Source organism: Oryzias latipes, chromosome 15, assembly GCF_002234675.1.
Source record: "Oryzias latipes chromosome 15, ASM223467v1".
NCBI classification, from domain to species: Eukaryota; Metazoa; Chordata; class Actinopteri; order Beloniformes; family Adrianichthyidae; genus Oryzias; species Oryzias latipes.
Window position 1 is genome coordinate 355026 of NC_019873.2, and position 14756 is coordinate 369781.

Sequence of the window (14756 nt, forward strand, 5' to 3'; positions counted from 1 at the left end):
GTCATGGCACCTGGACTTCACGTTTGGTTGGGTTGGGTTTTCTCCAGTCTTTGCCCAGTCCTATTTATCAGTAGACCCTTTGGTCTAAATGAAATAATCTTTCCCATTAGACTTTTCTCTTCAGGGCTCTCTCTTCATCTATTCCCTGTCTTCTGCATCCTCTCCTCTAACACCATCTACCTTCATGTCTTCATTCACTGCATCCACAAACATCCTCCTTGGTCTTCCTCTAGGCATCCTTCTACCAATAGATTCACTGTCTCTCTCATGGACATGTCAAAACCATCTCAGTCTGGCCTTTCTGACTTTATCTTCAAAACCTCCAGCATGTGCTGTTCCTCTGATGTACTTATTCCTATCCATCCTGGTCCCTCCAAAAGAGAACCTCAGCATCTTCATCTCTGCTACCTCCAGCTCTGCTTTCTGTCTGTGCTACTGTCTCTAGGTCCAACAACATGGCTGCTCTCACCACAGCTTTCTACACCTTTCCTTTCATTTGAAATGAAACTCTTCTATCACACCTGACACTTTTCTCCACCCATTCCAATCTGCCTGCACCTCTTCAACTTCTTTTTCACACTCTCCACTACCCTGGAGTGTTGTCCCAAGATCCTCCAAATCCTGCATCATCTTTATCTATTCTTCCTGTAACCTCAGTATTCCACTTGGGTTCCTCTTATTCCCACACATGTACTCCATCTTAGTGTGGCTAACCTTCATTCCTCTCCTTTTCAGGGCAAGCCTCCACCCCTTTAGCTTCTCCCCCACCTGTTCCCTGCTCTCACTACAAATCACAATGATCGGTATGGATATCATAGGTCTGATTCACATACAGTTGGGTAAAAAAGTATGAAGTCAGCCAGGAATTGTGCAATATATAAAATCCCCCACTTAAAAAGATGTTAAAAAGAGGCCTATAATTTTCATCAGAGATATACCTCAATTATGAGAGACAAAATGACAAAAAATGAATACAGAAAATCACATTGTCAGATTTTTAAAGAGTTTATTTGTAAGTTATAGACGAAAATAAGTATTTGGTCACCTACAAACGAGCAAGATTTCTGTCTCTCACAAACCTGTAACTTTGTCTGTAAGAGGATCCTCTGTCCTCCACTGGTTACCTGTATTAATGGCACCTGTTTGAACTGGTTATCTATATTAAAGACACCTGTCCACAACCTCAAACAGTCACACTCTAAACACCACTATGGCCAAAGAGCTGTCTAAAGACACCAGGAACCAAATTGTTGACCTGCACCAGGCTGGAAGGCTGAATCTGCAACAGGAAGCAGCTTGGTGTGAAGAAATCAACTGTGGGAGCAATTATTAGGAAATGGAAGACCACTGATAATCTCCCTCCATCTGGGGCTTCCCCCAAGATTTCACCCTGTGGGGTCAATATGATTACAAGAACGGTGAGCAAAAACCCCAGAACCACATGGGGGGACCTAGTGAATGACCTGCAGAGAGCTGGGGCCAAAGTAACAAAGGCTACCATCAGTAACACACGACGCCGCCAGAGACTTTTAGCGTGTCAACGATCCCAAACACACTGCCTGAGTACTAAAGGAGTGGCTTAATAAAAAGCATTTCAAGGTACTGGAGTGGCCTAACCAGCCTCCAGATCTCAACCCCTTGGAGGGAGTGGAAAGTCTGCGTTGCCCAGCAACAGCCCCAAAACATCACTGCTCTAGAGGAGATCTGCATGTAGGAATGGGCCAAAATACCAGCAACAGTTTGTAAAAACTTGTGAAGAGTTACAGAAAACGTTTGGCTGCTGTCATTGCCAACAAAGGGTATACAACAAAGTATTGAATTGAACTTTTGTTATTTACCAAATATTTATTTTCCACCATCATTTACAAATAAATTATTTAAAAAAATCAGGCAATGTGATTTTCTGGATTAGTTTTCCCACTTTATCTCTCATTGTTGAGAAATACCAATGATGAAAATTACAGGCCTCTCTCATTGTTTCAAGTGGGAGAACTTGTACAATTGGTGGATGAATAAATTTTTTTTTTGCCCCACTATATTTGTTTCGGCAAAGATTTTACATAGATACCTTTCCTGAAACAAGCTTCTGTCTATATCCAGGCTTGGAACCGGCTACATTGGTTAATCTGTTAGTTTTGAATGGGTGCTGGCTGGAACCGGTACTTTCTTTTAACAAAGATCAAATAACAGAAGACATATGAACATGATTTCTATAAAAAAAATGCAATTCTAAGGAAGCAGCATCATAGCCTGGGGGGCCCGTGCCTGAGCTATATATGTTTCTCTCTCTGTCAGTCTACGTTATCCTAATCTGCACCATCATGATAAAATATTATTGCAATATTAATGATATTGTAATATGAATGCATTTTGTCAATATACAAGAATACATTACTTCCGGTTTGTACACCAACGGGATGGCTGTGTAGTGAGAGAGCTCCCGACTGAACCAGAGAAATTGATCACAAAACCCCCCGGGAACGGCGAAATCAACTACATAAGTTGAATTTAACTTAGAGGGGAAAGAGAATACACCAAAGACCAACGCTTTGCAGCGGATTTGTGGAAGCAAACCGACTCTGAAATGTGCTAACGCTAGCTGCTAAAGCTAATCACCGCAGAATCACCACTTAAAAAAAGCTTGCCCACAAGCACAATGGCAGAATCCAGTGTACTACTACAAGAACTAAGAGCGTTTTGCCAAGAAAACAACGAAAAACTAGAAAGTATTAAGGAAGACATTGCTAAAGTGAATGATCGAATGGAAGAAGCTGAGGGGAGGATTGAGAAGGTAGAGGAGTGAATCCAAACCGTGGAAGACGTTATGGCGGAGCTAGTGCAGGTAAACGTGAAGCTAACAGACAAGCTAACGGACCTGTAAAGTCGCAACAAGAGAGAAAACATCCGGATTTATGGTGTGCCAGAAACATCTGAGCGAGATTCCCCCTCAATGAATGCTTTTGAGGAAACCTTACTACGTTAAGGTTTGAAGCTAGATGACGTGCAGATTCTAAATTTCGAACGAGGTCATCGCTCACTGGAGCCTCACCACGCTCTATTCTAGTGAAGTTTTTAAGCTTCAAGACCAAAGAGCAAATACTCCGCAAATCATGGCAACAAAAAGGCTTTACCTGGAAAAGTAAACAGATATTTTTGGACAATAACTACCACCCCACTCATCTTCTTTTAAGAAAAGAAGAGAATATCCAGCTATCCGGAGGATTCAAAAAGACCAACAGATCCAGTTCCAAAGCTTATTTCCCGCAAGGCTGAAAGTGAAGTATGCTGATGGGGTAAAGATCTACAACACTGCAACAGAAGCAAGTGAAGACGTGCAAAAGAGGATTTTCTGTAGAGGTCATCAAATCACCGGAAACCATTTTGGAGCAGCTCAAGCAGCTGACCTGGAGCAGAGTGACCAGAGGGACAGGCCACACTGCACCAGGCCCACCGGGTCCCAGTCATAAAGACAAACTGAGAGCCTTCAGGAGAACCGGTGCTGACCCAGCGGTGGAGTGAGTTTTATAAATACCCTGGAAAGGTTTCCCTTTACATATTTATGTTCAAAAATGACCTACTAAGAGTGAAAAACAGTGATATTGGAATTTGTGCAATTTTTGACCATAACCCAGTTACATTAAGTCTCTACTTGGCAGGAAAGAAAAGATCCACTGGAGATTAAATATTAACATCTTAAATTACCCAAATATCAAAGACAAATTAGGCAATGAAATTAAAGAATACTTAGTACATAATGATACTAATTAGTATCTCATCCTACCAGAAAAAAGCTAGTCAACAGAAACTGAAGTGCTTAAAAGAAAAACTGTTAAAACTTCAACAGGAGCATTTCCAAAATGTAAAGACCAAAAATAAGACTGAAATTACAAAAATAAAGAAAGAAATAAATGACATTAATACACTGGCTGTGCAGAAAAAACTTGTTTTAATGAAAAAACAATATAGTGAAGTAGGCGGCAAATCTGTGAAAACTCTATCTTATAAACTGAGAAAACAACAAGCAGAGAGAGCAATATATAAAATAAAAAAATCCTTCAAGTAACAAAACTGAACCGGATCAGGAGAAAATTCAACAGTGCTATTGTGAATTCTATTAAAATCTCTACTCAGAAACATACCTAAATAATAGTGACTAAATAGATGCATTTTTAAAACAATTAGATTTACCAACTCTAACAGTTGAGCAAAATGAAAAATTGCTTACAGCAATTACCCGTGAAGAAATTCAATTGGCAATCAGAAAATTAAAAAGAGGAAAAATGGCGGTCTGTCCCTCCCCCAAACATCGACTACAAACTAATCACTTCTATAATATCAAGGAGATTTGAAACAATTCTCCCTGTGCTGATACATAAGGACCAGACAGGATTCATTAGACCAATGCTTCTCAATTAATTTTTGCAAGGCCCCCCCTAGGAAAAAGAAAATGCCCCCCCCACACACACACACATAAACACTAGCTGCGGTGACAATATATGAGGTTAGTATCTATAGAAATTGCGTAAGTATATCTAAAATTGAATCTTTTTAAGATTAACAAAAGAAAAAAAGGAATACCCACAGATGACCGGAGGTTTCTTAAAACAGTAATAAAAACAATATGCCCTACAAAAATAATTTCTAAATTATACAATACCGTAGTTCCGGACTATAAGCCGCTACTTTTTTCCTGCGCTTACAGCCATGCGGCTTATTCAGTGACACGGCTAATTTATGGTTTTAATTGGCGGCCGCGATGTACGTATCTTCAGATACAGTGGATGGTTTGAATTCTCTATCTAACACCAAGCACAAATCATTTGTTTTTCAACACACCTCTAAGCGGCCAAACAGCATGGACTTGACTTCAGGTCTTAGACACTTCAGTCATGGTTCAACAAAACGAAACATGCATGCCCGGCCGCATCCCAGAATCCTTTGGGGCCATTAGACCCAACGTGCACGTGATCGCCACTACAATATGATGAAGCTTTCAAGTTAAAAGCAATCGTTAAAAGCAGCGTGAAAAAAATCCACCATCACCAACGGGTTTGGAAAAGCCGGTCAGCTGCGTGACGGAGAGAACAGCGCATGGAGTGAATTTACCTCTGAGTCATAGTGACTCGGCTGGCTGCACGTAAATATGTGGCAATAATATCAGCCTTTATTTTGTCGGGACACGACTGGAAACACAAATTGACGTGGTCGTGTTAACGGTTTCTAAGGACTGAGCGGAGTTTTGCATTGAAACGCTCACAGCCTCCGTGTGAGCTGGAGACTGCGTGTCGTGTGAGCTGCGGGGCCGATGGCAGTCTGAAGGCTCCCACACGTAACAACGCACCTGCCCCTCATACACAAAACGTACAGTATTAAGTCCGATTGCTCTGCACAGACACGATTTGCTCCGTTCACCGGCGCAATGGGGACGAAGCGCTCCTCCTTGAAGCCGCCCTGGCCAGAGGTGTCGGAGTAGATAGGAAGGGGAGACAAGGAGCGCGCGGGAGCGCGGAGGCGTCGAGCCATTCTGCAGGCTGCAGACAGGGCTTACTCGAGGCGTCCGCGGAACAACAGTGTTTGTTGTGGAAGGAAACTTCTGACCCACGCGCCGCGAGGAGGCGCGCGTATCGCGCTGAGGCGTGCGCTTTTCAGTCGTCGCTGCTTTATTTTACTAGCGTGTTTTTTAACCAGCCCTGTTAATCCCATAACGCTGCCGCGACTCAAGCGGAAGGAGAGCTGTACCCGTTCACCCCTCCATGCACTGCTGATACTTGCTCATTCTTAAACACGTACAACAGAATGGCGAGCCGGGCATTGGCCCCGCCTTTAGCCCCTAAGACTCATGGGAAATGGGGGATCGCGGATGTAAATTTCCTCATCATAACTGAGGGATGTAATGTTGATTATATGGTTACTGTTTGTAATTTTATGTATGATACCTAGATTGTCAATAAGTTAAAAAAATAAAAATAAAAAAAATGAATAAAAAAAACCATAACTGAGGAACTTGTGAACAGAATAGAGTTCCATGCTGTTTGGCAGATGTAGAAATATTCAAATACCTTGAGCCTGAAACAAAGCTGGCTCCACCCACTGTGTGCTAATGAATCACACTTACTCTGGGAGTCAGGACGTGATTTGTCAGGATGACAATGCTGCCTAATACATGCGGCTTGTACTCCGACGCGGCTTGTGTATGTGTAAAAGTAGTTAAACACGTGAAAATGGGTGGGTGCGGCTAGTAATCGGGTGCGCTTTGTAGTCCGGAATTTACGGTAGTATCTTGACGCATAAGGGGGAGAACACGTACTATGTAAAGGAAAGATAGGAGCGAGAAGGAGGGCTCACTATTACAGAGGAGGATTGGGAACAAGTATGTCAGAAACAATGGGTCACTACAGGATCAAACATTTGGCGTGAATTCTGTTGGAAGAGCATAATGAGGTTTTTTACTGCAACCTCTCAGAAAAAATACCTAGGAACAGGAAGTAAATGGAGGTGTGGTAATGATGGAGCCAATCACTTACATATATTTTGGCACTGTGGTGTTATCAAGAAGTACTGGTCTGACATACATGAACATCTGCAAAATGTGTTTTCTATTGTTTTCCCCTTGTCCTGTGAAAGTCTGTTTTTGAGTAAAATTGATGGCCTACACAACAAAAATGAGAAACTGCTCTACATTCTACTGGTGGCCAGAAGGAAAGCAAAAACCAGAAAATGGCTTAAACCTGAACAACCAACGACAGAGGACTGGATTGATGTTGTACAACGAATTTATATAATGGAAAGAATCTCACACTCATTACATTACGCTACTTGGTCTATATGGACAGAATATGTAAAGCCTATAAGGTCAGACTTTATCTGAAACATCACTGAAATCATGTCATACTAAAATAACTAAATGGTAAATGGTAAATGGCGTATACTTATATAGCGCCTTTCTTCCTACAAGGACAAAGCGCTTTACAGTCACAGACCCATTCACCCAGTCACACACACATTCACACACACAGTCACAAACTAAATATGTTTTGAAAAGTCTATGCTCCCTCACATGTTCGTTTTTTTGTTTTTCATTTAAAACCGAGAAAGCAACAACTTTGTAATCTTTTAAAGCAATGTACAATTTACGATGAGCTTTTTCAATAAAAAATTAATTTGAAAAAAATACATCAAAGAAGCTTTGTAAAGTCAAGAAATTTCTGTATGATGGATAATCTCCTGTTAATCTCCTGTGGATAGTCTCCTGTTACATGCGTGTGTTAGAAGGAAAGGGGAGGGGCAGCCTCGATTACGCAACAGGTGTCTGCATTAGTCTGTTTAGTTGGTGTCAGTATTTGACATGCAGACAGCAGGTAATGCAGGAAAACAGCGTCACAGATCATAAATTATCCATCATTTAGAAATAAAATCAGAACAATGTTTTTATCTATTTCTTCAGACTAAAAACATTAAATCTATTGGTGCTGCTGTGTTAATGTTTCAGATCAATTTACATTTAATATGATTTATTGATTGAATTCTTTTTCTCAGCATCAAATGGTTCAGTTGATCAAAATGTTTCCAGTTTAAATAATGACTGACAGATTTTTATTTCAGGCTCTTTAAGCTTCTTTTCTGTTTTAGACTAACAGGGTTTCTGTGGCTAAAGAAATATAAATATTTGTCGAAAGTGGATTTACATTGGGTTTTTTTTAATTGGTAAAAGATAAAATTTCATGTATACTTACTTAATTTTTATAGATACATATACTGTCACCGCGCAAATGTGGTGCTTGGAGAAAATAAATCTGCACCACTATAAATTAACTATCATCTATTATTTCACAGAGTTTATAACAGCCTGAAACCTGCGAACCGCCGTCCCTTCAACTGCGCGCTCCCGTCTCTGAGAAATAGCGTGCAGTTGCAGCGGGATGTGTGAGGAAGAAGGGGGGGGGGGGGGGGGGGCACAACTTAAAACACGCTGCAGTGTGTATGTGTATGTGAGCAGTCTTTCTCACATCTATAGAACATTCAGACCAACCTAAGATCACGTTTAAAGTCTCAACAGCTGCATGAAGCTGAAACTCACCACGTATCAACCACACTAGACCATCAGCAAAACCATGCAGCACCAGAAGTCGTAATAATGGTAAGAAATACTCATTTATTAGCAACAGCATGACAATGTTATTTAAAAAAAAACCACAGACTTATTGTACTTTAAAACTGTTGAAATTACATAAAATGCAAACATTCACTTGTATATTTAGTTTTAAACATATTGTTGCGGACTGAGTTTAACTGGGGGGCCATTGGGTCGCGTGATAGATTCCGGGGTTCATTGAACGTATCAAGCAGAGATCCAGATTGGCTCTCAGTTCTGTCACTCAGCCTGTCGTTGGGGAGTTTGGACCAATCGGGTTCAGCTATGGGCCAAATAAGGGAAATGGGAGGGCTGTTTTGCCAGTGAGGAAATATTAAGTTGGGAGAAGCGCTCTCATCTCGGCGGGAAAGATTGAGGAGTTGCTGAATAAGTTGTACGGCGTTGGTTGCGGTCTACAGTAACCAGAATAAAGAACCCTAAAAAAGGTTAAGTCTCCATGCCGCAGTGTGGAAAAGGGACACTACATTATTGTATGGCTCTTTTGAAATTACATTTAAAAATATGTGGAGTTTATGGCTCTCTTGGCCAAAAAAGGTTCCCGAACCCTGTGTAGAGTGTGTGTTGGAGAGATTGTGTGCCCATATCAACCAACAATAGTCTCTTAATTGGCCTGGGAAAGTCTGAGTCCTCCCAGAGGTCCTGGAGGAGGTGGCCAGGGAGAGGGAAGACTGAGCAAGATTAACTGCTCCCCCCGTGACCCAAACCCAGATGAGTAGAAGAACATGGATGGATGGATGGAAATTTGGCCCGGGACAAAACTAGGAAATTACCTGGTAGAAAAAATCCGAACTTGTTAATAACCCCCTTTGTAAATAAATATCAAGACTATTGAAGTATTTTGGGCAACTGGATCAAAAAACAATGTATGTGGGGGTTATATGCAGACACCTGCAGCATTTATCAGAGCTTTATTTACCCTAACGTCAGCATTCCAAGTGTAGTCATAGGAAGGACACTGGGTTTTAGCAGCTTTTGATGACAATTCACTTGTGTCTGATGGTCAACTGACAAATACTGAAAAGAAGGAGTAAGTACTGACCACTGCCTGGTCAAACAGCTCTCTTAGCTTCTGCTCAGACTCCCCAGACACTCCAGACACCAGCTCCGGCGCCGACACCTTTAACAGAGGCAGCTGCAGCTCCTGAAAAATAGCAGCCGGCAGATGAGGACTACAGTGTACAAACATGTAGGAGTACATTTGTTTCAGAAACAAAGAGAACAGAGCACCAATTTTCACCAACACTAGGAGGAGAGAGCATTTCAAAGGATCTCATGTAAGAAAACTGCACAGAGGGGGGAGGGCACTAAGGGGGTTGGGGAGGGGGGCTTAGATAATATGGCGGGGGAGGAGGGTTGTAGAGGGTAGGGTTATGGGGGGTGGCTGTGGGTGCAAGGCGATCTCTGGGATGCTATGGCCAGGTGCCGAGGCTGGCTCGCGGAGGCGGCGCCCGGTGGTCCCCATGGCTGCCGCCTGGTACGGCCAAGCGCTCCTACCATGTGGCCTTGGGGCCGGACGCCGGGTTCGCTTATGCCTCTGGGCATTGGGGGGGCCCCTGTAGGGGGGCATTCTCTGCGCCTGGCTGGGTGGGTGGGCGATCCCCTCCTACTCCCCTCCCGGGCTGCCTAAGTCCGGTGCCGGGGGGGTTCCTGGCCTGGGGGTCTCTCCTCCCCTCTCCTGGTCTGGCTGGGTAGGATCTGGTTCCCCTTATGAACACACGGTTCACTTCGGCAGCATGCATGTATCTCCATCCCCACGTGCACGTGCACCTGTACACTGCCACAGTGCTCCCTGTCTGCTTCATCCCTCCTCCTAACCCACAGTGTATTGATGGACAGATATTTTCCACTCATCTGAGTGTCAGATTTTCACCTTCGATGTAATATTTGTCTTTCCAGCAGATCTGGTATAATTGTTACAGCTTAAAATAACAACTTATTCAAAACAGTGCTTGTATCCCCCACTTTCTCACCTCTTCTCCTTTTACTCTCTTCCACCCCCCCCCCCCTTCAATTCTTCCCCTCTCCCTCCCCACACACACTAAATGTAACAAATAAATAAAAAATAATAAAATAACAAAAAAGGGTTTATACAAATCTACACTCTAGTTTCTCGAAGCTATATAACCTCCTTTTGTGATAGTAAAACCTGTCCAACACAAAAAGCCTTCAGCTCTGATCTGTTTGCTCGGCTGTTGGACAGAACAAGTTAAAAAAAAAAAACTGCATGGATGTAAGCTGACAGGAAATACATGTGTGATCAAAGCTGGCAGGATCCTCACCCCTGCCACAGCCTGGGCTAGCAGCGTTTTTCCACAGCCTGGGGGCCCATGGAGCAGAAAACCTCGGGGAGGAACCACACCCAGCTGCTGGAACACCTCTGGGTGATGCATGTAGATCAGAAGCTTGCACACCTCCTGCAGAAAAGTGTCACATTGTTTAAATAACATGAGCTTGAAGGAGCCCAAATTCAGTGATCAATCTTCAAAACTGAGTAGTACCAGTCCCCTCCTCAATGAAATGTTGCTGCAGACTAGGGGTACCCAAACTTTTTCTTGTGAGGGCCATAGAACATTTTTATTTTCTGATGCAAGGCCGAGCTCAGCATGTAGGCTAGCAGAAAAGTGGAACAACATTTATGGTTTTCCGGAAAACCACCCATAACCAAATATTAATAACGCAGTCAGGAGAAATCATACAAATCCTTTTTGAAAATATAACCACTAAATAGGCTGTCCTCTTTCTCATCCAGTGCAAATGGGCGGCAGTGGCTCAGGCGGTTGAGCGGGTTGTCCAATGATCGAAGGGTTGGCGGTTCGATCCCCGCTCCCCCCAGCCAACTGTCGTTGTGTCCTTGGGCAACACTCTTCACCCTCCTTGCCTCATGCGTGGCTCCACTGGTGTGTGCATGTGTATGCATGTCCCGGTGATGGTCAGAGGGGCCGTAGGCTCCAAATGGCAGCCACACCTCTTTCAGTCATCAATTTACATCAATAGCTACCATCACCAAGTATGAATGAGGAGTGAATGAATAATGGACACACTGTAAGCACTTTGAGTGATTTGAAAAGCGCAGATAAATCCAATCCATTATTATTATTATTATTATAAATGAAACAAAAAAGTCAAATTCTTCTGCTGCAGTCTCAGGTATGAAGAACTGGACAGCACCGGGCCCTGACATGATACATGCCTACTGGCTAAAGAAACTCACCGCACTCCACGAGCGCCTGGCAGCACAAATGAACCAGCTGCTAAGAGATGGGACTCACCCCGAATGGCTAACGGAAGGGCGAACGATCCTGATCCAGAAGGATCCCTCAAAGGGTGCAGTCCCATCCAACTACCGACCAATAACCTGTCTGTCCACAACATGGAAGCTCATGTCAGGCATCATTGCAACCAAGATAAACAGGCACATGGATCAATACATGAGCAACACACAGAAGGGCATTGGTAGAGACTCCAGAGGAGCCAAACACCAACTCCTGGTTGACAGAACAGTCACTCAAGACTGCTGGTCACGACACACCAACCTGCACACAGCCTGGATTGATTACAAGAAAGCCCGTGACTCAATGCCACACACATGGATCACTGAATGCTTGGAGCTGTACAACATCAACAGGACTCTAAGAGCCTTCATAGGAAACTCAATGAAGCTGTGGAAAACCACCCTTGAAGCCAATGGGAAACCACTTGCACAAGTGTCCATCAATCACTACTGTTCTGCATAGGTCTGAACCGCCTCAGCCAAATAATCACCAAGATTGGCTATGGATACCGACTCAGAAATGGGGCCAACATCAGTCACCTCCTCTACATGGACGACATCAAGCTATATGCTAAGAGCCAGCGTGACATTAGCCGCGTTTACATGGGCAAAAGTAATCGGAAATAACGCCTGATCGGAAAGAAAATGCGTCATGTAAACGCGCCATTCGGAATACTCTGTCCCGGTCAGACTCGTTCGGATCAGAATTTCTTTCTGATCGAGATAGGTGGGTTATACCGATCGTTTATCCGATCGTGGAGCATGTAAACGGTCATTCCGATCGTGTGTCACTACTGCTCTGGTTTACGTCATGCATAGATGGTGTTTCGCTGTTAGAAAGCTTTGGAGCTCATACGGAACCGACCAGCTGCTCTACGGACACCTGGTGAAAAGCGCCGCTCTGCTCTCCCCCCGCTGGCTCTCCCCTCTCTCTCACCCCTCACGAGGGAGATGCGGGGAAGGAGCACTTCGTGCCCCCCGACGCTCACTCGGTCCACCGGCACCCGAGTGAGCAGAGGAGCTGGATTAATAACTTCGTGTCTGAGGGGAGGAGGATGCTTGTTGGGTGTGCGTTTTTGATTTGTTTTGTTATGTGTGGGAGAATTCAGACTGCGAGCCGTCCCGCCGCTCTGGGTTAGCGGCTGCAGGACTCAGGAGAGCCGCCAGCTCACGCAACGAGTTTGGGGAAGCAGAAATAAATGTCGCTCAGTCCTTAGAAACTGTTCAAACAATCACTTGGATTTGTGTTTCCAGTTGTGTCCCGACAAAATAAAGACTGATGTTATTCCCAGACATTTACGTGCAGCCAAGATGCAGATTGCAGCGTTTTATGGTCCAGGATTTTGTGTCCATCAGGCTAATGTTGTTAGTCTGTGTTTATAGCCTGTCCTAACCCTTCTTCCAGCACTGATCACACGGATGAAATAAAACGATGAGCGAACAGGCGCTTCATACTATTCATGACATTAATAAAAGCAAGTTTGGAAGATCGTCTCGTATATTACCGAACTGCTGCATAAAACAAATGTCTATGGCAGCTGTTTGTTTAGAACGGGACCTATTTCCTCATCCGGGAGTTTTCAACACTACTGCGCATGCCCAAATGATTCATTCCAACCAAAAGTGTGACCATGGGAACGTTTGTTCTAATCGGAAAAAGGTTTTCTGATCCCATGTGCACGGGTGAATTTTAACCCAATCATTGATCCGATCAAGAAATTCTGCCCATATAACCGCGGCCATTGACTCCCTGATCCACACCACCAGGAACTACAGTACTGACATTGGGATGTCATTCGGGGTCGAGAAATGCAGCTGGATGGTGACAAAGAGAGGCAAGGTAGTCCACACAGGAGGGGTCTCACTCCCAGAAGGAACAATAGCAGACATCGAGGACAGTTACTAGTACCTTGGAATTCCACAGGCAAATGGCAACCTGGAGCAGGCAACAAGGAAAGCTGCAACAGCTAAATACTTCCAATGAGTAAGGCAAGTCCTGAGAAGCCAGCTCAATGGCAAAAATAAGACCTGGGCAATAAACAGCTACGCAGTTATCGTGATCAAAGATTTATGTAGATTTGGAGAGTATCTGTACAAGTGACACACCATGGATGAGATTGATTCTCAAGGTCTCCAGCCAGGGCTCCAGATTGCGAACAATTGGTCGCATTTTGCGATTGAGAGTTTGAGACTGAATTTTACATCCAGTCGCACATGTGCGACCAGCAAATTTGCCTCCCCCACCCTCCATATATTTTATACATTAAACGTGGAAGGGGCAAGTCAATGATCAATGAAATAATCAATGAGACGCGAGCGCACACGCACGCAAACACACACACACTCGCGCACATATTCATGAAACGCGAGCACGTACACTCTCGTGTGATGCCTCTCTGTGAGGCGGCCACTGCGTGTGAGAAGAATAGGGAAAGCCACTGTGAGTGGCTAAAATGCGTGTAGGGGGAGGGGCCTAGAGATAATCGAGTGCGCGTAAACATCTGTGGGAAGGAAACTGAGACAAATATCACAACCTGATATGTGCGTCTGAGCTATGGGCAAGAGAACCGTTGATTCATTCTTCCGACCTGCGGCTGGTGTACCAGTGCCAGAGTGTACAACAGGGGTCTCAAACTCGCGGCCCGCGGGCTATTTGCGGCCCCCAAGATGATATTTTGCGGCCCCCGCCTTAATATGAAGGTTTAATGTTACAGCAGCCCGCCTGTTTGTATGAATGACACTTTTTCATTGTCGTGCGCGGAGCTGACCATCCAATCACAGTGGGGTATATGACTCTTGGGGGGCGTGACAATGACAGGGTTTGAAAGCAGGAAACCTGACAGCCCCCTCCCCAGACCACATGAAGGAGTTCCTTACTTTCCTTTAGAACGTATTTATTCGCTTGTAATTGTCTAAATACATGCAGTCCGTGCTGAACTTTTCTCTGGGTCACACAGACCCGGAGGAAGGATTAGGTTTTGGTTACGGCGGCGCATCAAACGGTTTTGCACGGCCGTTACGGCAGCACGCCGCTCCCGCGGGAGTCGGGTCAGCTGAGGAGAATAAATGTCCCACACCTACATGCGTGACAGCTAACGGGGCTTGAACTTTAAACACGCTCGAGCAAAAACAACATTAGTTTTAGACACACTGAAAATACGTGGGGAAAATACAACGATAGACGTGTTTGAGATGAACCAGCACCTCGCCTGGATCATTGGGGAGACCAGGCAGGGGGGCTGTGAGATGAAAGCGAATCTGCAGCAAGACTGAAGGAGAACAGGAAGATGGAGTTGTCCTTAACATTCAATTTAGTTTTAATATTCTTCTCCC

The 14756-nt window shown here is 44.3% G+C and overlaps 1 protein-coding gene across 5 annotated transcripts in view; it reads right to left on the reverse strand.

The window, feature by feature from the left end:
* nvl (nuclear VCP-like) overlaps positions 1 to 14756 on the reverse strand; it is a 62490-nt gene that overhangs the window by 35487 nt on the left and 12247 nt on the right. For all 5 annotated transcript variants that reach the window (XM_023963694.1, XM_023963691.1, XM_023963693.1 and 2 more), the window contains 2 exons: positions 10432 to 10566; positions 9192 to 9293 (listed from right to left, as the gene is read on the reverse strand). In XM_023963694.1, the coding sequence (XP_023819462.1) occupies positions 9192 to 9293; positions 10432 to 10566 (237 nt within the window). The remainder of the gene's footprint in view (positions 1 to 9191; positions 9294 to 10431; positions 10567 to 14756) is intronic.